This window comes from Danio rerio, chromosome 19, assembly GCF_049306965.1.
Source record: "Danio rerio strain Tuebingen ecotype United States chromosome 19, GRCz12tu, whole genome shotgun sequence".
Taxonomy (NCBI): Eukaryota; Metazoa; Chordata; class Actinopteri; order Cypriniformes; family Danionidae; genus Danio; species Danio rerio.
In genome coordinates this window covers 32,962,766-32,987,071 of record NC_133194.1, presented here as the reverse complement: position 1 = coordinate 32,987,071, position 24,306 = coordinate 32,962,766, and the positions used below count along the sequence as shown (strand labels likewise).

Genomic DNA, 24,306 nt, shown 5'->3' with positions numbered 1-24,306 from the left:
TTTGGAAAAGTAGCAGAAGGTAGATTTTTCCTATCAAAATCTGTTGAACTTTTTTCCAATCATCCCAAATACTGCAGAACACCTATTGGAACCCACATGGACCCAAGATTCTCATAGAAATCAGTCAAGTTTGTGAAGGAAAAAATCATGGTTTTGGGGTTACATTCAGTATGGGGTTGTGCGCGAGATCTGCAGAGTGGACAGCAACATCAACAGCCTGAGATATCAAGACATTTGTGCTGCCGTTACATTACAAACCACAGGAAAGGGCAAATTCTTCAGCAGGATAGCGCTCCTTCTCATACTTCAGCCTCCACATCAAGGTTCCTGAAAGCAAAGAAGGTCAAGGTGCTCACACTTTTTAAATATCGGCTTTTTTTGTCTATCTTTTATCATGTTATTTTATACTCTTGATGTGTTTGCACCTGCAACTCCTTACATGCATTTAAAATCTTGTTTGTCAACTTGTTATTAGTTGTTTTAATTTGTTCTATTAGGGCTGTTGATGCTTGCTGTAAGGCGACCTTGGGTGTCCAGAAAGGCGCCATTTACAAAAAAAATGTATATTATTATTTCTTTGCCATTCTAGATGACTTTATTGATAAGTGATTTGAGTCATTGCAGAGATGTATGGATGCAGTCCTCCAAGCTCATGGGAGTCATACACAATATTATTTATTTTTCCACTACACCATGACTTTACATTCTAAACTGTACATTATTTCTGTTAAGTGACAAGACTTTTGTCTATGCAAAGTCAGACTTTGATCAGATTAAAAATGAAGGCATGATCATATTCTTTTTTGGTAAAATGAGCTAATCTAGAGGCCTTTGTCTTTCCTATAAGCCACTTCTGATACCTGGGCCAGGTTTTCCAAAAAGTTTAACCCGGATAAAATTGATCCGGATTTAATATTCCTGTTTTTGCAATCCATGATCACGTAATCCAGCTTACTTTTTGAGCCAGATTTTTAAAGCAACATCAGATTGGATCAATCTTATCCAGAAAGGAACTTTTCAGGATCACTAAATCTAGATAACCAGTGCCCAAACAGGATATTACAATGTAGAACAGATATGAAAAGAACAAGTAGAATAGCCAGTGTGGGGCCAATATAACTTTATTTTTATTTGAAATATTTTAATATTTATTTTTATTTGAAAGCACACACATTTGAAAAAAATAAAAATAAATAAATAAAAACAAGAAAAACCCCAGCCCATGTTCCTCCTGCAGTCTGCTCATCTGAGACCTACAACACAAACACTGTACATTGAGGATATTTATAACAAGTTTCAAATATAGATGTATTGAATAAAAAAAAAGACTATGTCAAAACCTCTACAATAATTTCAGACTTTCTCATCTGATGTGGAGAGACCAGCTTGTCTGAGCATAGCCTTTAGGAGTCAGATCTTAAGTCTGGCTTTGGTTTGCTGCAGTCAGTCAGATGTTTCTCTGCCAAACGAAGCTGTGCTTCTGCCCTTTCAGTCTCGTTTTGCATTTGTTGAAAATGATTTTTTGAAATTAGTCATTGCCATTCTTTGCATTTTTTTTTTTCGTGGTTATTCTGTAATCATTGCATGCATCACTAACAAATATTCTAAAAAAATATATATTTTCCATTTTGATAAATATATATATATATATATATATATATATATATATATATATATATATATATATATATATATATATATATATCAATTAGTGACAGAATAAAATGTATTGTTTGTGGTCAATTTTGACAGCTGTTTGGGGGATTATTTTATGAGGATTACGTGATCTAATCCAATTATGTAATTCATTTTTTCTTTTGAAAAACCCTTTTTCAAGATTTGTTAACTTATCCAAAATCCTAGTGGATTACTTTTGAAAAACCGGGCCCAGATGATTAACTAGAAGACAAGTTATTAATTGTTCTTCCTAAAACTTGGATAAGTGACAATACATGTGTCAGGTAGTGTATATTAAGCGCTAAACAATGCAAGTTACTAATTAAAAATATGCTGTTTGAAATTTGTTAAATATCTTCATGGAATTTTTACTTGATATTCTATTGATTTCTATCAGGACAAGACATTTGGCAGCATAAGGGTCAATTCTCATTAAATGTTTCTTGTGAAAAAAAAAGATTAAAAGGTTATAATAATAACATGCTAAAATTTATTTAGACATGTCATCATCTACAACAGGGATCAGTTTTTTGAGATCAATACAAGTCCAAGATGACTACTCTTCAATCTTTTTCCTCTGGATTGCATATTCTGTGTCTGCTGTGTAAAATGCTTATACAATTTATAGATATTAAACAAGTTGTCTGCATTGACCCAAAAGGATTAGCTGAAATCATTACAAAAGGTGAGCATAAACCAATGCCGTTACAATTTACACAATAACCCCGCCCACTATTTAAATAAATCCTACCTTTTTATTTTATTTTCAATGTAATTACCATTCCTCAAAATGAGCCAACATTAACTCTCTTTTAAAAATGCTGGTGTGAAGACCAACTATATTGTTGCAATAAGCAACTTAATAGGTAAAGAAAATAATAAGAAAAAATGACCATTACCAATAAAAGCCCATATTAATACTAATTAGGTTATTGTTGTTATCCATGAATTTTTAAATGTACTTTTTTATAAGAGAAGATAGAAAAATTATAAAGCTCTACACCAGTATTATTTATTTAAATATTTTTTTCATTATTAAATGACCAACTGAGACAGAGAAGATTAATGTGCTGGCCAGTTTGTTATTTGCCTAATAAATGACAATAGGCCACAGTTTTAAATTTAAAACTTTAACAGATTACTATTTTTCCCCTAGTGATATTTTATTAAGTAACCTAAAATAAATAATTTGCCTATTTTTCATATTTCTTTATTCAAAATCCTTGGGAAATGGTTTTGGTACATCAAAAAGTGTGACCATCCGACAAGCTAATCCAGCAACAAAAAAAAAAAAAAAAAAAAAAAGTGCTACCTGATAATTAACCTTCTACTGCAAATTTTTTAATGGTACATGACAAAAATGATTTCACATGATTTTTCTGGTTCTTTTGGGAACATTTTATCATGAAATGTTTTTGGTTTGATCCCCACCCCAATCCCAAAATGTTTTTTTTTTTTGTTGTTGCTTTAAGGCAACGTAATGCAACAATGGTACAAAATCACAGAGAAAATTCTTCACATATTATATTTGAAATATCATGAGTCAGTAATCAGAGAGCAATAATAGTTTGCAAATCTTATTCAAATTGTAACAGAATCATTAAGAAAATAGGGGGGAACACATAAAACATACAGTGCTCAACATAACTGAGTATACCCCATTTTGAAAATGACTTTTTATCCAATTATCTGTGATTATAAGTAATTTGTTTTGGTGAATTTAAACAAAACAGATTTATTAAACTGATATATTTATTAAAATAATATTTCATTCACCGAACATCTTTAGAAACAGAAGATAATACATTTTAATGAATGTATTGGGGAAAAGATTACAAACTACAAAATTTCAACTAAATTTTATATATATTTTTTGTTTCTGTTGAATTTTGCTCTATTACATTTTTTGTTCAATATTTTTCTCTAACATATCAATTTAGATGTACTAATTCTGGACCGTTATCATAAATTATTTTGTTAGATTAGCCCTAGATCTAATATTGATTTAAACGAGAGGTTTGTGAGTGATTTACTCGTATATGGTGAGCACTGTATTGTTATTGTCTGCATATTTGACCCCTATTTTGTGTGCTGCATGCTAAGTAAACTGATAACTTATAAATGATAGTCAGTGCTAATTTTTGAACTTCTGAAGATATATTATATATTTTACAGTCTATGATTATACACTTCTGCTCAAACCTTGTTCTCCTCACTGTCACTACAATCTCATTGTCCTCAGATTCGCCTAACTCCTAGATCCTGCTCTTCCATAGAACAAGCCTACGTCCATTTTTCTGTCAAACATGTTAAAAATCATACAATATGTAAAAATTATAATATTTGAAAATGCCCACATGTAATGTCAGTAAACACATCTTGAAAAGTACCACTTATCGCACGACGTTGCCCTGAGGCAACGAAAAGAAAAAAAAACATTTCTGAACATGTAGAATAAAAAAAAGCTTCATAAATCCTGACAAAAGGCTTCTCTACAACTTCACAAAATAAACACATTTTTTTGTGCAGTTTATGTCACTTTAAACGAGGTTAAATAAGCAAATAATCTTAACTTCTTCTAATGCCATGTGCTCCTGTCAACACGAGTCAGAAGATGAAGTTCCACCCGGTGCTCGATAGTGACTCCCACACCTTATTGGATGTTTTATTGATACTTTTTCTAACATTTGAATTGGTTGCAATCGTTTTTTTTTTTATCTGTGCTTAGAACGAGCCTTAAAAAACTTTATATTGCCTGAGGGCAACGCTGTGCTGTAGAGTGGAAAATGAGTCGATAACAGCAAAAATGTCCACGTTTTGAGAACAAAAAGAACCACTCATTTCACTAGGCTGGCTACGGACCTAAATTATGAACTTTAATTTCTAAAGGAGTACACTTAACTTGAAAACACCACAAACCACTACGCTGGTTTGGGGAAAAAATCACGCCTTCACACAAAAACCTTATTTTGAAATCCCTCTTTTGTCAGAAAGCATGACGTCACTTCATGTCACCGAATGGGATTTGCTATGCTAGCTGCTTAGCTAGCCATGTCTCTATAGTCGTTGTGTAAGATAAAATAATTAGCATTAAAAACCCTGAATCGTCGAACTACAACAGTTATCTGTTACATGTAAGGTGTTTGATGTTTTGCATATCTAACCCATATATATGTTGCTGTTATCCATATTTAACTTGCGTTATTGTTTTTTTCTGGAGTAACCGAATTGCTTTGATATGTTAGCAAAAAACTTGTTAGCCTTTCTTGTATATTATAGCAGTGTTGTTTAACAGTAGCGATAAGTTATGTATATTCGTGTTTATAAAAATAAGCATAGCTAATTTAATATTTTGCATGAAAGTATATTAAAATAAAGTGCAATATGCGACCGCAAGCATCTTCAGTGCCAGTAGCGCCCAGCGTTACTATGGAGACAAAACAAGAACGCACCCACTTAAATCAGTGAAGCCGCACTGTCAGATTTGACGTTTCTCTGGCAATAAAATACGCGGTCAAACTTATAGTCAGCAGCTTTGATTTGAACGAGTACTGCGGTTTATTGTTACATCATAGATGCTGTTTGATATCTGCTAATTAAAGATGTCAATCTTTTTTAATCATTTTTAGAAACTTTTTCCATCTTCTCACCTTTTAAAAGAAATTTTGGAGGTCATGGAGGAATCAGGAGTCATAGAGGTGACCGTAAAAACTCTGGACTCCCAGAGCAGGACGTTCACCGTCAGAGGAGAGGTGTGTGTTTTTGTCAGCTTTGTGATATATTTGCACCAAACAAGGTCATTTTAGAATATAAACTTTATACACAACAAAGATGTGGCGTTTCACATTAGAAAATTGAACTTAAAATCTCAGTATGGTCGCTGGCCTCTTGCACCAGTGATGCCATTTGGAGCCCAAATCTGTAGTTAAGCTGTCCTCGTTGTTCATGGCATCAGTTGACTAAATTGAAGCAAACATACCTCAGCATAATTTAATACGTCCTAAAATTGTGGAAACCATATGAAAAATTGTCATTAATTTTTAGCTTGACTCACATTACAATTGTTTACACAGAGAGGATGGAATTTATGACCTATACTGCAGCCAGCCACCACTTTTAAGTTTGTTCAGATTCAGCTTGTGTGCACAGTATAAACATATACTACTGCGTTTAAACTGATTAACAAGCTTTACTTTGATGAATCAATTTTGTTGCTGTTAATGTTTTGGATGTCACCTTTCTTACTTTCAGTGGACAGTGAAGCAGTTTAAGGAGCACATCGCTGCTTCTGTTGAAATCTCTGTGGATAAGCAGAGGTTGATTTACCAGGGTAAAGTGCTACAGGATGAAAGGACACTTACAGAATACAGTAAGTCACTTCTTCACTGTTTGTTTCACTTAGCTTGTCAGTTTTGGCACAATTCAGTCTGCAGTTGGCCAAAAGTGACTTAGTAGCAAGTCACTGACTTATTCACTCAACTAATTTGTTTAAAACACAGTTTCGTTCAGAAAGTAAACAAACAACAGTTTTGGAGCCACATACTACTCTTAAGGGCTTTTCACAACTAATCCAGGGATATTGTTGTTCTAAACATCTATTTTAGCTCTGTGTGACTGAAAGTCAGTATTAAGCCTTGTATTTGCATACTTTGCGCAAACGTGATTGCATACTGTATGTAGAAGTGGCTATATCGTTAAATCAAAAAAAGAAACAAATTATGAAAGAAAACTAGAAGAGAATAAGCTATTGCTTTCACTTATTTCTTTATAACTTTATTCCATTTAGTAACATATGTAATTTATTTTATTTAATTTCCATTATATTGCTTATCTCTTATAAAGATACCTTTTTTCTGCTGTTTTTCTTAATCTAAAGCCTGTCAACTATGTCACCCATGTGAACAGCAAAAACCACACTGGTTGTGCAGTGCATCCGGAAAGTATTCATGGCGCTTCATTTTTTTTCCACATTTTCTAATGTTACAGCCTTGTTCCAAAATTGATTAAATTATTTAATTTCCTCAAAATTCTACACACAGTACCCGATAATGACAATGTAAAAAACTTTTTTTGAAATCGTTGCAAATTTATTAAAATTAAAAAACCTGAAAAATCACATGTACATAAGTATTCACAGCCTTTGCTCAATACTTTGTTGATGCACCTTGGGCAGCAATTACATCTTCAAGTATTTTTGAATACTGTATAATACCACAAGTTTGGCACACTTGTCTTTTGGGAATTTTTGCCCATTCCTCTTTGCAGTACCTCTCAAGCTCTATCAGGTTGGATGGGAAGCGATGGTATACAGCCATTTTCAGATCTTTCCAGAGATTTTCCATAGGATTTAGGTGTGGGCTCTGGCTGGGCCACTCAAGAACATTCGCCGAGTTGTTGTGAACCCACTCGATTGATATTTTGGTGGTGTGCTTTGGGTCATTGTCCTGCTGGAAGATGAACCGTCACACCAGTCTGAGGTCAAGAGCACTCTGAAGCAGGTTTTCAGTCAGGATGTCTCTCTACATTGCTGCATTCATCTTTCCCTCTATCCTGACTAGTCTTCCAGTTCCTGTTGTTGAAAACATCCCCACAGCATGATGCTGTCACCACCATGCTTCACTGAAGATATGGTATTAGCCTGGGGATGAGCGGTGCCTGGTTTTCTCTGAATGTAATGCCTGGCGTTCACTACACAGAGTTCAATTTTAGTCTCATCAGACCAGAGATGTTTGTTTCTTGTGGTCTAAGAGTCCTTAAGATGCCTTTTGGCAAATTCCAGGCAGGAGTGGCTTTCGTCTGGCCACTCTACCATACAGGCCTGATGGGTGGATTTTCTGCACAGATGGTTGTTCTTCTGTAAGGTTCTCCTCTCTCCACAGAAGAATGATGGAGCTCAGATAGAGTTACCATCGGATTATTGATCACCCCCCTGCTAAGGCCCTTCTTCCCTGATCACTCAGCCTAGATGGCCGGCCAGCTCTAGGAAGATTCCTGGTGGTTCCAAACACCTTCCACTTCTGGATGATGGAGGCCACTGTGCTCACTGGAACTTTCACAGCAGCAGACATATTTCTGTAACCTTTCCTAGCCTTGTGCCTCGAGACAATCCTGTCTCGGAGGTCTACAGTCTACAATTCCTTTGTCTTCATGCTTGGTTTGTGCTTTGACATGCACTGTCAACCCTGGGACCTTATATAGACACTTGTATGCCTCAAATAATGTCCAATCAACTGAATTTACCACAGGTGAACTCCAATTAAGTTGTTGAAACATCTCAAGAATGATCAGTGGAAATAAGATATACCTGAGCTCAATTTAGAGCTTCACGGCAACGGCTGTGAACACTTATGTATATGTGACTTTTCAGGTTTTTTATTTTAAATAAATTTACAACAATTAAAAAAAATCTTTTTTCACATTGTCATTATGAGGTATTATGTGTAGAATTTTGAGGAAATAATTAATTTAATTCATTTAGGAATAAGGCTGTGACATAAAAAATGCGGAAAAAGTGAAGCTCTATGAATACTTTCCGGATGCACTGTACTTCCTTAGACTCAGAATTATATATTTTTATGCAAATGCTTTCAATGCCAAGGTTAATCTGCTCATCATGAAGTCATTGTCTCTCATGCATATCATTCAAATATAGAATTAACATGTCCCAAGTCATAGTATGTTGAATATTTGACATAATATGATAAGTATTTCTTTTTTAAAGATACATTTGATAATTTTGATTAAGTCATTATTCAAACACAAGCAGATTTCTCTGCATGAAAAACCTGTGAATTGTAGATTAACATACTAAAGCATGAAGGAAAATTCAATATAACAGAAATGTGGAGGATGTTAACTTTGACAATATGATTGACAGGGCATTTTAAACTGTAAAAGTGTGCGTAACTAAGCAACAGAACAGTGCTTTATTGAAGCAATTATAATGACTGAGTGTGTCCCAAAGCTTGCAGTGCACACTCGAAACTATGTACATTTTTACAAAAGGATTACATATGGGCCTCATAACAAATTCCAGTTTCCTAGTTATTGGTTATATGAGGACATTAATGGAATTGTATTCTTATAACATTTCTTTAATGGATCTGGTCACAGCCTAGCTGTTTTTGTTTTCTCAGATGTTGATGGGAAGGTCATTCATCTTGTGGAGCGGCCGCCTCCTCAGAGCAGTCAGCCTGGAGGTGGAGGAGGTGGAGTTTCTGGCTCCTCAGGTGCGGCAGATGGAGGATCTTCTTCCTCTCAGTCATCAGCTTATACAACTTCACACGACCGTAATGCCAACAACTACGTCATGCTGGGGACTTTTAACCTGCCGGTGAACATCATGGACCCACAGCAAATACAGGTTGCAGTGCTTTCCTTACGTCAAAAGACAAATGTTTACAATATGTGACTGTTTATTTGAGATTTCACCAAAAAATTAAAATGAACTCTGTCTCAAGTGATTACAAACCATTTTGAGTTTGTTGTTCTGTTGTACACATAAGAAGATGCTTTGAAGAATGTTGTAACTAATAGTTATTGATATCTATAGAGTTATCACTAAAGAGTCAACAATGTAAAGTAAAAAAAAAAAAAAAATTATGAGCAAAAAATGCACAACGTTTTGGAACATGCAGGGCTCAACAATAAGGACTGCCCAGTTGCCCGGGCCAGCGTGAAAGACACTCGGGACAGTAGACAGGATTGTTACTGGCCCCTATCGGCCAGTAACAATGAGCATGTTTTTTTTTGTAACCTGGCAACAACCAGTACAGCGAAAAGATGGCAACATGGCGGCAAAATTAAACAATGAGGCTAAAAGAAAACGTATGTTTCTAAAGTCTTAGAAGCAGACAATTACATGGGTACAAATTTAAGAAACTGAAAAAAAGAAACAAAAAAAAAAGAGTTGTCAGTTTGGCAAGCCATTTTTATCAAAATTATTTAGAATTGAATTAAAATACCAGCACATTTTTCATACTGCTCTTTCATTTGCATAAAATCTTGAATTTTGCTCATCATACATTTATTAACATATTTAAAATGTTTAAATTCTAAATTCACAGGCATAATTTTGCCACTATTTAAAATATGTGGCTAAGAAAAAGCTATTAACTTTTTAGTTTTTTTGGTGGGGCCAGTGAAAATTTTGGCAGGGCAAGTAAAAATCTCAACCAATGGCCCGATCAGACCCGTATAAAAAATCCTTAGCGTTGAACCCTGAAATGAAAGAGGGTTAATGCTTATTTTTAGATGAACTGTAACTTAAAGGATAGTTCACCCAAAATGAAAGTTTACTCAATGTTTACTAGGGCTGTATGATATTGGAAAAAACTGATTGCGGTACTTTGTTTTTCTGCGATGCATGTTACCATATTGAGTACAATTTTACCAGATAACTAAAATAGCTCTATTTGAAAAGAGTTCATAATTTTAGACTGATTGTTAGGATTTTGTAGAGGAGTTATTCTTCATAAAATATGATAAACCAATTATAAGTATTGATAAATACAGTAAAGCAAGAAAAGTAAAGAAAAATCCTGTTTTCTGGGAGTCTAGCAGTATTCAGGTACACAAATTAAATTATCAATGTTATATAACGCTGTATAGACTTCATTGGATATGTAAATAATTACAATTGATCCTTGTTAAAAGTTACAAACAGTATAATTTCTTGTGCCTGATTATTTTATCTGGCTTGAAAGCACATGCAAATGACAGACATTTTAGTAACCTTATGATTCAACGTTGAAATTTCCCACCAAACAAGAGTGTTTTCAACTGTGGCTTCTGGTCAACTATAGTCTTGATTTGACATTGCAGATGCTGCGATGTGACTATTGCAGATGCAAACATTGCGATATCGATGCTGAAAAGATATATTGTGCAGCCCTACTATTTACTCACCCTCAAGTGATTCTCATCCCTTTTGAATTTCTTTCTTCTGTTAAAGATATTTTGAAGAAAGCTGAAAGCCTGTAACCATTAACTTCCACAGTAGGAAAAACAAATACCATGGAAGTCAATGGTTACAGGTTTCTAACATTTTTCAAATGATCTTCTTTTGTTTTTAACATAAGATAGAAACTCACAAAGATTTGAAACATAAGATTCTGCTGTCAAACTGAATTTCTCACTCATCTAGATGTCAGTGCAGCAGATGCTGGCTGGTGTTGGAGAAATGGGGCGTAATGTCAGAGTGAGCACCAGCACAGGAGTGAGTCATCCTCTTGTCCTTCCTGTCATGTTTATGTAATAATGAGCATTATAAACAGAGTACCTGAATGTTTATCGTACAAGCACTTGCGGTTTGTCTAGTCGCAGTCTATTGTTTGAAACAAAAGGTTATCTCTGGACACATCTACAGTCATTTATTTCCTCTCACAGAGCAGTGGCTCCGTGGACGTTCATATCAATGTGGACCAATCAGTGCAGAGCGAGCCCAGGATGAGACTCCATCTGGCTGAAAACTTGCTGCGGGAGACTCAGGCTTTAATCCACAGGCTTGAGGTGCAGAGGAAACATCATATACCACAAATAAAACATCCTAATGACTTTACTATAAGTTCAAACTCATTTAACTTGATGCTTATTATCAGATTAGATTTAAAATATATATATATTTTTGTTCCAGGGTCAATCAAGTGAACCGTCTCAGCAGGAGACTCCACCTCCTCAGCCATCTTCATCATCATTCTCAGCACATCCAATGGACAGCTCCCCACCTCCACCATCCGTCTCATCCTCTGCTTCCCAGACCGAAGGAGAAACTCAGTCTGGACCAAAGTAAGAGAACAATATTATGGTCAAGGACAAGTAAGAGTCTTCATGATAGAAATCTGGATAAATATGTGTTAAAAAAATTAGAACGTGAAATTATTTTTTGCGTTCATATTGCGTTTCACGTTAAAAACTTCTGCAAATTAATAACTGTTAAAGTGTGATGGCATAAAAAATGGTGTTGTCTTCACAGACATAGTCCAAATACATTTAATTCATTGCTTCTATGTATGCAAACAGTGACAAAAATAGCACCAAATCTCTGCCTATTAACCTAACATGTGATCAGTAAGAGAAAAGTTGTGAGAAGGTGCCTGGAATTTAACATTTACTTCAAGGCTATGCTACTAAATAAAATCGCAGACTTGATTAAGCAAAGCAGCGATTGTCATGCACATCTTGTCAGGGAAACACGGTTGTGTGATCAGTAAATCTCCTCCAAATGCAAAAGGGCGTTCCCACATGAAACTACAAATAGGTCATAAAGAAGAAACCCAGGAAATCCACATAGCCTTTCATTATAAACAGAAAGGCTGCGTCCAAAATCGCCTACTATTCAGTAGGTACTACATTTAAATTTGAATTTGCTCCTCGACCATTAGAAAACTATGTTCTATATACTGTAATATAAATGTGAGTAGTATGATTGTAATTCTGATGTATTACATCTGCCACTTGTCAATATCATGTGACTCTTCACTCCCATTCACTAATTCTCTTCAAAAAGTGTAGATGGTGGATTAACATTCAGCACACGATCACTAGAAAGATGTGTCATTGTAACTTCAGATGCCATGGTTTCTAAAACAAAATCTGTCTGTGTTATCTTCATTCTCATCTTCAGCGTTTTACAATTGTTCGCGGTAGTAGCTCTCTCTGTCATACCAAGCCAGAAGGCTTGACAGCTGATATTTCAGTGAAAAGCAGTGGTGGGCCTATAAGAAGAGCGCGAAGGCGGGGCAAGCATTACGGACTTGGCTTTGTTTACTGCAGCAAGTTGACATGACAACTGTTTTAAACTATTCCTGAGCGCTGCGTTTCGCGTTTCAAGTGCAGATGTGGTGAACATTTTGCAGTAAAAACCGGTCGCACACAATAATTTTATACACTCGCAAAAATTCTCCCAAATATAGTTTGATGTCGCATAGATAAAATTTCGGGCGCATATGCGACCAAAATGGTCGCATTTTCGAGCCCTGAGTTGTATCCATTGGTTGCACACTTCAGAATCTCGCCGGAATGGCTCTGATTGGGTCTTCTGGGTACTTCTTGCGTACTGTTTTTCAAATTCTATGAATTTGAACATATTACTTTTCAGAAGATGGGTACACTGTGGTCATAAAGGAATGGACATTTTCAGCAACAATACTCGGGTAGGCTGTGGCGTTGACATGATTCTCAATTGGTACTAATGGGCCCAAAGTTTGCAAAGAAAATATTCCCTACACTATTACACTACCATCACCAGCCTGAACTATTGATACAAGGCAGGATGTATTCATGCTTTCATGTTGTTGATGCCAAATTCTGACCCTAACATCCAAATGTCGCAGCAGAAATTGAGACTCATCAGACCAGGCAACGTTTTTCCAATCTTCTATTGTCCAGTTTTGGTGAGCGTGTGTGATTTGTAGCCTCAGTTTCCTGTACTTAGCTGACCGAGTGACACCTGGTGTGTTCTTCAGCTGCTGTAACAATCCGCCTCAAGGTTCGACGTGTTGTATGTTCAGAAACAAATCTTTGTTGTAACAACTGGTTATTTAAGTTACTGTTGCCTTTTTATCAGCTCGAACCAGTCTGGTCATTCTCCTCTGACCTCTGGCATCAACAAGGCATTTGCCTCCACAAAACTGCCGCTCATTGGATATTTTCTTTTTCAGACCATTCTCTGTAAAACCTAGAGATGGTTGTGCGTGAAAATCCCAGTAGATCAGCAGTTTCTGAAATACTCACACAAGCCTGTCTGGCACCAACTACTATGCCATGTTCAAAGTTACTTAGGGTGCTTTCACAACTGTGAATCGATTCAGTTGTTATGAAACAGAGATTACAAATGTTACATTGTTGCTCTTTGCTCTTGGAGCAATTCACTTTCACACTGCAAAGTTTCTAATCGGACCAAAAGAGCTAAAACAAGTCACGTGCAAGTAAACTCTCCTCACATTGGTCAGAGTGTCAGGGTTTTTTTTGCAGCGTCCCGCTAAACTGTTAGGAGAGGTGGTGGTTTGTTGGTGATTGACAGGGTGTGCGCGCGCAACGTGTCTGAGGAGAGATGTGGTGGGGAGGGGTGAGAAGGGTGCTTGACGATGCCTATTTGAGGACCGGGAGGGAGACGCGAGATTACCGGCAGATCATCACTCGTTTGCGAGCATCCAGAGACTCGCGAAACTTCCCGCCATACTCATAATTCTCTCTTTACATAGCCGAATGCCTATTATATATACATAAAACACTGTGATATAACCACGCTCGATCGCTAAATCAATTTCAAAATTGAATGTGATTTTGCATTTCTTGTAGTAAGTTGTAGTTGTTTGTTGTATCTCCATCCCAAAACACATGCTGGAAGTTTGCTAGAACTGGCTTTACTGATATAATGTGCATAAAAATTGCATTTGATTAAATGCCTAGCCGTACTTCAAAACAGAGTACTAATAAAACACATAAATTACGATTTGTATGGCATATTTGTATTTGTCATCCGCATGGATTTTATTGGCTTGCTTTCCCACTAACTTCTAAACTGCATAGCATGGGTTTATTCGTTCATTAGTACTTGTGCGTAAAATTGAGGCTTCCCATGACAAAAATGTAGATTGTGACAAAATAAAAGGGAACATCTCTTGAAAATGTTTGTCATAAGACACATTTGAACTTATGAAATGTTAATATCAGGTTGAAATGATTGAAATCTCAGCTAACCGCTTTAGATTACTAAAGCTCATGTTAACGCCAGGTGAAAACACGACCAAATTTCTTTCTTTTTTTGTCTCAACAGTCACCCAAGCCCTTTAGAGTTGGTAGAGGTTCTATCAGAGGTACGAAGGGTGGAGGAGCGTCTCCGTCCTTTCATGGAGAGAACACATTCAATCCTCGGAGCGGCCACTTCTGCTGACTACAATAACAATGTATGCACTAGACCAGGCATCACCAAACTTGATCCTGGAGGTCCGGTTTCCTGCAGATTTTAGCTCCAACCCTAATCAAACACACCTAAACAAGCTAATCAAGGTCTTACTAGGTATACTTGAAACACCCAGGCAGGTGTGTTGAGGCAAGTTGGAGCATAACCCTGCAGGGCACGGGACCTCCAGGAACAAGATTGGTGACCCCTGCACTAGACAGTTTAATGATGCGTAACCATCATGCATGGTCTTAATATAGCATGTTCATTTATTGACAAGTTGTTTTCTTGGACAGACTCAAGAACGGGAGGAAGATCAGCGCACTCTCAACTTGATTGGAGAGTCCCTCCATCTCCTTGGCAATACATTGGTGGCTCTGAGTGACCTTCGATGTAATTTATCTGCTCAGCCTCCCCGGCACTTACATGTGGTGCGGCCGATGTCTCACTATACCTCCCCTGTAATGATGCAGAGTGGACTGCCCCATATACCCATTCCAGTGAGTTAATCGACATTTTAAAGTTCCATGAAGTGCTTTGAAATGTTAATTTTTTTCGATGTTTGATGTAATTTCAAATGAAACAAAGTCAAGCCGGGACATAAAGTATCCCCTCCCCTTTAAAAAAACAGCCAATAGGGTTTTGGTTTTATTGAAGCTCTGCCAGTGAGAGTTGACGAGATCAAGTGCATCAAATGAAAAGCCAATGAGAAGCATCTTAAAGGGGGCGAGGCATGTCAAATACTAGAGAGCATTTGATTGGTTAGAAGAATTGATAAGAAACAAGTATGAGGGAAAGCTTTGGATGTGTTTAAATGTGCTTTTTGTCAATGTTTTGAAGCACACTAGATACCCTTTGAGATATTCACAAGGACTTTAATGACTATAGCTGTATTGTCACCATTAAACGGTGATCTCAAAATGTATACAATTTTCCAGATGAACCTGGGCTCCACTGTGACCATGACGTCAAACAGCAGACAGACAAGCGATGGTCAGCCCCAACCTCCACATTCCAGCAACCAATCAGATCAGCAGGGTCAGGCTCCTCCTACTCCAGCAAATGAATCCAATCAACAGACAGGACATGGACAGGGGACTCCAAGAGTGATCAGGATCACTCATCAGACCATGGAGCCAGTGGTCATGATGCAGATGAACCTGGACGGTATGCCACACATCCACCTAATTAGACCTCAATGTTTTAGCTCTGTGCTTCAGCTTTGATGCCCATTCCAGGTCTGTTAAACCTCTCAAGATCCCAAATATGTTTATCTGTCATTTTGATTCATGCGAATAAATATAGTTCAGTATATTTTTCTGACCTGGTATGGGCAGCTGTAGTGTAACTGCCAGCCACTGATCTGTGCATTTCTGTGCAGCAGATTCAGACAGTGGAGCGCAGGGCCAAAGTCAACAGAACCCCAGTGCTGCTGGAGAGACTGGTTAGTTTCCACCTCTCTCTGTAGTCTACCAGCTCTGCCAATATAAATATGTCATATGTGCCTTAGACACAAAAGACTGTTTTACTCATTATTCACATACCTTCAGGTTTTTAATAGCCGTTTGGCTCTCTGTCTTCCTGGGAACACAAAACAAGAAATATTTACAGAATATAAAAGTAAAATGAACACTGGGGCAAATGAGCTGCAAACATCATCTATACTACTAAAAATTGGCTAAAAACAGAAGTTTTGTAATGGCAAATATAATGCTAGATATCAACATAACAGTTCAGAAAAAATTGTTTATAGGTTTTAAAAGTATAATATGAAAAACATGTAATATAAATTGCATAGCAAAAATGTAGAATAGCATAATTTCCACGATTACAGTGTGAGTCACATGACAATAACTGACCAATCAGCTTTATACTTTATATGGAATATACACATTTCAGTAGAGCAATTACTTCAGACAAACACACAAACACTGCAGTGCTTTTTCATTTTCTCTATGAATAAAACTTCCATCAGAGCTTCAGCAATGTTTTGTTAGTTTGTCATCCTCTGAGTAAACGATTGATTGTTGCCTAGTACCAACAAAAGAGGGAGCGCAAAGCACACTGAAAATGGTAAAGGAAGCAACATGCTCCCGCTTTCCATGCACTTTTAGATGCAATGTATGAAAGGCCCCTTAGTCTACCACAAGTTATTGTATCTCAACTGAAGTCAAAGGGCTCTAATTTGACGGCGCAAACGCATTCAGAGCATGTCAGAATCCACATTTGCTAATATAAGGACGGGAAAATCCGCTTTGCGCTGTGGCGCATGGTTTAAAAGGGTTGAGTTTATTATAGATGTGTTTTGAGAATAAACCAATCAGAGTCTCATCTCCCATTCCCTTTAAGAGCCAACTGCGTCGCGCCATAAGCGCATTCGCTATTTACAGGACGTAAAGTATATGGAAGTGGAAAAACTGAGCATTTCACAAGCAAACAGTTAACAGTTTTTTTTTTTAACAGAAAACGGTTAAACAAAGCATCTACCGCGCAAGAATAGATAAATTATCTACTTTCACTTTCGCGGATAGGGAAACCTTTACGTACAGACATCAATTAGTTAGTAATTAATTTCGTTTGTTAAGCGCAAATATTTGTTTTAAAACTATTTCTAAATTCAGTTCTATTTTCCAGCAAACGAATAAATGAACAATAATAACGAAGTGTGCTCAAAAACCTGAGTTATATCCTAAAACACATGCCGTGCCCCATATGGTCTAAAACCTGCAGGTGGGCAAATCTAATAGTTTTTAATATTGTTTTTAATAAAACAAATATAAATATGGATATAATAAATAATACTGCTAATAATAATAACATTATACAAAAGCAAATTGTTATGAATGAAATGAAAAAGCCTCCCGAGATGAAGAAGGCATAAAAGCAGTGGTTTTTCATATTTATGTAGGCTAGAAAATAATGTTTTGTAATATTTGAATCCTTTATATTTATATCCTATATATATATATATATATATATATATATATATATATATATATATATATATATATATATATATATATATATATATATATATATATATATATATATATATTCTTATTATATCCTATATATGTCCTTAATATTTAAATTTTTTCATATGTAAAGATATTTGCGTATTGCTCTACATCTTGTGTGTAGGCTATTAAGCAGTGTGTAAGCGAGGCACAACTCTGTGCTGGAGTTTAGACCGTGTTTGTTTTGGTCTAATGAAAAATCTATTATATTATCAAAATAGCAACGCGCCAACAATTCGCCTCAGAACGCCTTCCTATTTAGACCAGAACATCTATGGGCACACATATGAGCGCAAATGCATTTGCTATTTAAACAACAGCAAAACGACACTTGCGTCAAGCTGAAACTAGCAAATAACATTTGCGCCGCGCCTTGCGCCACATTGCGCTGGGTGTATGATTGGGCCCAAAGTGTTCCATGGAAGAAAGAAGCCATGCAGGTTTGGAAGAAACTTTAACATGATTAAATGACAACAAAAGGTATTTTGAATTGTGTTTATGCATTGTTGTAATGTTGGATGTTAAGCAGCTGTTGTTTGTCAGTTGTCTGCAGTCTTGTGTATATATACAGTTGAAGTCAGAATTATTAGCCCTGTTTATTTTTTCCCCAATTTCTGTTAAACTGATTTTTTTTTCAACACATTTCTAAACATAATAGTTTTAATAACTCATTTCTAATAAGCAATTTATTTTATTTTTGCCATGATGACAGTGAATAATGTTTTACTAGATATTTTTCAAGGCACTTTTATACTGCTCAAAGTGACAATTAGGGCGTACTCACACTATGTACAGTTGCCTTGAATTGGGCCGAAGCATGCTTGTCCCCCCTCCCGTCACATAGCATTCACACATGAGCACGCTTACATCATTGATGATGCGCTGTTCAGTAAGAAGCGCCCTTGCTCATAACTAAAGAAATCTCCACTGTGCTATCGTTTTAGTCGTTTGAAATGCAGTGACCCAGTCAAATATTTCACCGAACAGATCAGTCACCTTTGATGCTCACAAACAATCTTAAAGTTCTCGTGCTGCAGGTATTGGGAGGTTTGCTGAAGGTTCAGCTTTCCTGCAGTGAGGGGTTTGCGTCTTTAATATTCTACGACAGTTTGTTCATTCATTCATTCATTCATTTTCTTGTCTTCTTAGTCCCTTTATTAATCTGGGGTCGCCACAGTGGAATGAACCGCCAACTTATCCAGCAAGTTTTTACGCAGCGAATGCCCTTCCAGCCGCAACCCATCTCTGGGAAACACCCACACACACATTCACACACACAGTCATACACTACGGACAATTTAGCTTACCCTGTACCGCATGTCTTTGGACTGTGGGGGAAACCGGAGCACCCGGAGGAAACCCACGCGAACGCAGGGAGAACATGCATACTCCACACAGAAACGACAACTGAGCCGAGGCGACCCAGCTACCTTCTTGCTGTGAGGCGACAGCACTACCTACTGCGCCATTGCCTCGCCTAAGAATGATTAATAAATCCATATGAAGCAGTCCCTTTAAAGTTGAACGATCTGGGAAACGGGCCTGGGCATCTTCCATTCGGATAGCATAGTGTGAGTGCGCCCTTAAGGGCTTAACTAGGTTAATTAGGTTAACTAAGCTGGTCAGGGTAATCAGGCAAGTTATTGTATAACGATGGTTTGTTTTGTACACTATCGGAAAAAATATATAGCTTAAAGGGGCTAATAATTTTGTCCTTAAAATGGTGTTAATAAAATTAAAAACTGCTTTAATTCTAGCCAAAATAAAACAAATAAGACTTTCTTCAGAAGAAAAAAAATTATCAGACATACTGTAAACATTTCCTTGCTCTGTTAAACATTACTTGGGAAATATTTAAAAAAGGAAAAAAAACTCAGAGGAGGGATAATAATTCTGACTTCAACTGTGAATATATAGCTTACAGCAGTGTCAATAATCCGTCTTTATTAAATTCTGCATATATGTCCTCTTAAGGCACCACAGTGCCCCTCCATGTACCAGGTCTGCCACCGGAGTTCATGCAGGCCATCATGCATCAGATCTCCCAACAGGCTGTCACCATGGCAACTGCAGCCTCTGCCGGACACCAGGGGCAACAGCAGGGCACTGCTGGCGCAGGTGCTCAGAATGGAGAGAGCCCAGTCCCTCCACCACCTCAGGCCAGGGTGGTCATAACAAGGCCCACCCTATCCCCTCGTGTCCCCCAACCCATGGGCACCAGAGGAACCACCATCAACCTGCGTGCGGCAGTGCCCCCCCCATCAGGGCAACAGACTAACCAAGTATGAATTCTACTTACACATGGATTTTTTTGGGGGGGGGGGGTTATTTAACTATGTCATCATAGTTAAATAAACATGTAATAGTTAATGAAATATTGTGATAATGGGAGTGGATAAATTTAAGAAAATAATTATGACAAGCAAAATAAATATTGATATGTAGATTTAATTCCAAAAATGTTATGTAAAACTAACAAAATGTTTCTTTTCACTCTTAAATCAAGGGCAGTCCTATGACATCCTCTCCTCTCACACAGATGGTCAGTGGCTTGGTTGGGCAGCTTTTGCTGCCATTGCACACAGGTGAGTTATCTTTTACCTATTGACTTCATGTGTACTCAACACAAAATGTTTATGAACATTACATTTTTTTCCTTCATCAGGGGACCAGACATCCACTACCTCATCGTCCCATTCCTTTTCTTTCTCTACCTCCTCATCCACATCTTCTTCCTCCTCTTTTTCTTCCGCCTCTCCTCCTCTATCCTCTGCCAACACATCCGGTCAGACATCCACACACACCACCAGCACAGCGTCTGTAGGTCAGGCCCAGGAGAGCGGCCCAGGAGACAATCTAGCCCAGCTGCTGGGCTCACTTCTGGGAGGAGCTGCAGGAGCTGGCGGAGGAGTGTCTGGAGCCACTCCCTCCATCACAGTGACTGTTCCGGGTGTCCCTGCATTCATTCAGGGCTTGTCTGAGTTCATTCAGGTTGGTGCTTTTACATGTGCGATCATTATACGGTAGAGCTCAAAATTGGAGAACACTTTATAAATTGTAATTTTCATCATTCAAAATTTAAATGAATTTCAGGTTGTAACTATACCAGTAGAACACTGTTTTGCTAAATAAAAAAGGAACTTAAACAAAAAAACCTTACTTTATGAAAAATAGTGATTTTAATAGATCCTTTTTACATTTTCCGGTTTCTTATAGGGGTGTCACGATTTCGATTTTTAATCGAAATCGATCGAAATTTATGCTCAATTTCGATTATCGAATCAAAAAATAGAATCGTCGATGCTGCCACGCCCCCATGTCACATCAGCTTGGCTTGCCAAGCTGGAAAAAACAGGCTTGTTGAAGTGCTTGTTAAACTGCAGAAGCAGGAGACCCGTCGACAGAGCTTTAACCCTCTCCTCTTTCAATGAAGTCGCCGGTGTGTAAGCATTTTGGATTTCCAGTGAGTTATGTTGACAACGTTCGTGTTGTCGACAAAAAAAACACAGTTTTGCAAGCTCTGCTATGTACGTATTAGGGTTCGTCCGATAGACAACACCGCCATCACGATCCTCCGCCCGCCCTCGTTGCAAATCCGCTCGCAAAAAGTACACACTCAGGCCCTGTTTACACTGTCTTTGTGTTTAAATGGCATTTTAGAACGACAACGATTTGACATCCACAGTGGCGTGTAGCATTTCTGAGCAGCCCTCCTTCCTCTCTACCTCTGACACACACACACACACACACAGACACAGACGCACACACACAGCCATGGGCTCGAGACCGGCAGTCAGTCAGACGACTGCTTCAATCTTTCACTCACTTGTACTTAGTCATTTTAGGGAACACCTCAGATACTGTTGGCTGGTTCCTGTTGGCTGTGCGTCTTTTTTACCGACGCCATTATAACGACACAGATCACTGCCTATTCACGAGTCCCGCAGAAAAAGTGATTGACAGGTGGTAATTATGTGTGTATCTTGCCTTTATTCATTTACTGTATGATTTGTTTATGGGTAAAACAAAGACCATGCAGGTCAGGTAGTTTAAACGGTAGGCTACAAATAATTGATTGGTCATTAATTAATTATTCATAATCGAAAATCAAATCGAATCGTGCCTTTAGAATCGAAAATGTAATCGAATCGAGAATTTGGAGGATCGTGACACCCTTAGTTTCTTAGCAGCGGAAGTTGTCATAGTTGGGTAATCTTAGATTGCAGTGAATGAGAGAGTACAAAAATTTTTTTACAATCCTATTTGCTCAAAGAATAAAAATAACTCAATGATAGTGTCATCAAGATTTTCAGACAAATCTAATTTACTATTCTCCCAATAGACACTGCATTACAAACACCCTGCATAAGGGGTAAAATTAGGCATGTTCTGATCTATCTGCTGAAGATCGGTATCGGCTGATAATCACATGACTCGATCAGTACTCGCCAGTCTGGCCAATCTCATAAACTGATCGGAGGTGTTTTTTTTATGAGTTTACAAGCAGAGAAAGATGCACAAGTGCTCACGTATTTTATACATAGCCGAAGTAAAATGAATGAATTGTTTTCTGTAAAGCTGCTTCTTACCATGACATGTTCACACCTAAATGGTTATAAGAGACGTGTTTAAAGTATTATATGCAGCATCCTTAATGTATACCCTAAGGTAAGATCTTCCCTTAAGGTTCATACTTAGAGGTAAAATGCTGCAATTTTAGTATCTCATCAAGACAAAAGGGCACTGGAAGAAACCATGAGTTCCCAGTTAAAAAGTGTGTAAAACTGTTTTTTAGACAACAAACTTTCTTTACACATGGGTAAAACAGAGGCTATTTTATTTGCTTCAAGAGTGAAATTAAAGAAAGATGATAGTTTTGTAGTTATGATTAATGATTGGAAAATTGAGTCGAAAAATGTTGTAAATTATTTGGGTTGTTTAATAGATAATAAATTATCAGGAGACGCTATGGCAAAAAAAAAGTTTTTATGAAGATATGTGGAAAAATTAGGTTATTAGCAAGGCAAGCTGATCTGTTGGATGTTCATTCTTTAGAATTTTTATCAGTAGCTTTAATTCATCCCCATTTTGATTATGCTACCTCATTTTGGTACAGTAGCTACTCACAGAGTATGAAGGAAGAAATGCAAAAGGCACAAAATAAATTAGTACGAATAATTAAAAAAATTCATCCTAGAGCACATTTACACAGAGTTTTTTAAAGAATTAGGCATGTTATCTTTTGGTAATATATTGTTTGTTTTTTAAAACTGGGAATGGTACGTAAAATGTTTAATAATGTGGTTACTAGTTATTTGATGAACTATTTTCAAATGGTGAGGCAACAGCACTCATACAGTACTAGGGGTTGGGATTTTAATATTTGTTTATTTAAATTTAGAAGTTTAGCAGGGGAAAATATGTTTTTGGATTTCCATGGATTTCTATTCAGGTTTAGATCAGGATTCTGCACCGGCTATAACTTTATTTTAGTATTTTTATCTTTAAGCAACTGTTTTAAATATATATCATTTAAATACATAAACTTTTTTTGCTTAAAAAAATCAGTGATTTATCACTTATGCTTTTGTTTGTGATTTCTAATCTGATCTTCTCAAATGCGTGTAATTAAACACCCTGCTTTATTTCCAGTCGGGCCAGCCTGTGTTTCCTTCACCGAATCAGCAGCCTCCACCCTCACAAGCCACGCCACCTTCTGCCCCTTCAGGACCCGCCCCCACCACCGCCCCTAGTGGAGGAGCGGAGACCCTCAGCCCTGAGCTTTTCACAGGCATAGTTCAAGGTGTGCTGTCCACCATGATGGGCTCTCTGGGGGCTGGTCAAGGCAACACTGAGAGCATCGCCCAGTTTATCCAGAGACTGTCCCAGACCAGCAACCTCTTCACCCCTGGGGCTGGAGACGCAGTGGGTGGGTGCTTTTGTGTACCATTAGGGCAACTCAAAGATTATGTACAGCTCAATGCCATAATGAAAGAGTCGTTGTCTGTGTGTACATTTAAATTGACATCAGTAATCTATTCATTTACCTTATAATGAACAAGACAATATTATGATTTTGACTTTTAGAATATTATTTCATGTTCTTATGTTACAGTACATCAATCAATTAATGGCACATCATTACATTCCGATTCGATGTTCCTTCTAGAAGTTTACATAACAACATACAGTTCGTCTTCATTATAGCACTATATACAGTTTTGGGTGGATCATTATAAATTTTATGAAAGCTTGAAGTTCAGTTCATTATTTATCATGCTTTTCTATGTGTAAACAGATATTTGCAGACACAATTTCTTGCTCAATATGCTTTTATTTCTATAAAAACTCTTGTGGTGTGGAGAAATGTGCTGAAAGGTCTTACAATAGTAATTAAAGGTGTGTATCAAAAATGTGACTAAAATAGGAATGCTCCATAAGTCCTAATTCGATGTGTTTACTTTGTGTTATCAGAAATCTTGATTTATATGGTAAAATCATAAATTCATAGAAAGAATTCATAAGCTTAGATTGATTGGGATGATTTTGTAAGCAAGCGACTCTGCATAAAATACATAACAAAGCAAAGATACCAATAAAATAAACAGTGCTTTGTGGTTTTATGGGGACTCATAGCCACATATTTTGGTACAGAAATTGAATAATCAAATATAAAATAACACTGTATAGTCTTCATCGAATAAATAA

At 37.1% G+C, this 24,306-nt stretch overlaps 1 protein-coding gene and 1 long non-coding RNA gene across 14 annotated transcripts in view; one reads left to right on the top strand and one right to left on the bottom strand.

The window, feature by feature from the left end:
* Nucleotides 1–4,680: 4,680 nt before the first annotated feature.
* Nucleotides 4,681–24,306, top strand: part of bag6l (BCL2 associated athanogene 6, like) — a 37,016-nt gene continuing 17,390 nt past the window's right edge. For 3 of the 13 annotated variants that reach the window (XR_012394730.1, XR_012394732.1, XM_073931116.1), the window contains exons 1-15: nt 4,686–4,811; nt 5,338–5,429; nt 5,929–6,046; nt 8,814–9,040; nt 10,823–10,894; nt 11,065–11,187; nt 11,312–11,463; nt 14,456–14,585; nt 14,878–15,081; nt 15,520–15,748; nt 15,966–16,025; nt 19,573–19,880; nt 20,105–20,183; nt 20,264–20,589; nt 23,251–23,527. Coding sequence is in view for 7 of the 13 variants with exons in the window: in XM_073931116.1 (XP_073787217.1) it covers nt 5,352–5,429; nt 5,929–6,046; nt 8,814–9,040; nt 10,823–10,894; nt 11,065–11,187; nt 11,312–11,463; nt 14,456–14,585; nt 14,878–15,081; nt 15,520–15,748; nt 15,966–16,025; nt 19,573–19,880; nt 20,105–20,183; nt 20,264–20,589; nt 23,251–23,527 (2,383 nt within the window). In the remaining 6 variants the exon portion in view is untranslated. Of the gene's footprint in view, nt 4,812–5,306; nt 5,430–5,928; nt 6,047–8,813; nt 9,041–10,822; nt 10,895–11,064; nt 11,188–11,311; nt 11,464–14,455; nt 14,586–14,877; nt 15,082–15,519; nt 15,749–15,962; nt 16,026–19,572; nt 19,881–20,104; nt 20,184–20,263; nt 20,590–23,250; nt 23,528–24,306 lie in introns of all 13 variants that reach the window. The other 10 variants (XR_012394727.1, XM_017352270.4, XR_012394728.1 and 7 more) reach the window with 6 other exon arrangements.
* LOC141379131 (uncharacterized) lies at nt 4,702–9,254 on the bottom strand. Its single transcript, XR_012395132.1, has 2 exons — nt 8,207–9,254; nt 4,702–6,406 (listed from the first exon to the last, which is right to left on the bottom strand). It is a non-coding gene; the product is annotated as an uncharacterized lncRNA (long non-coding RNA).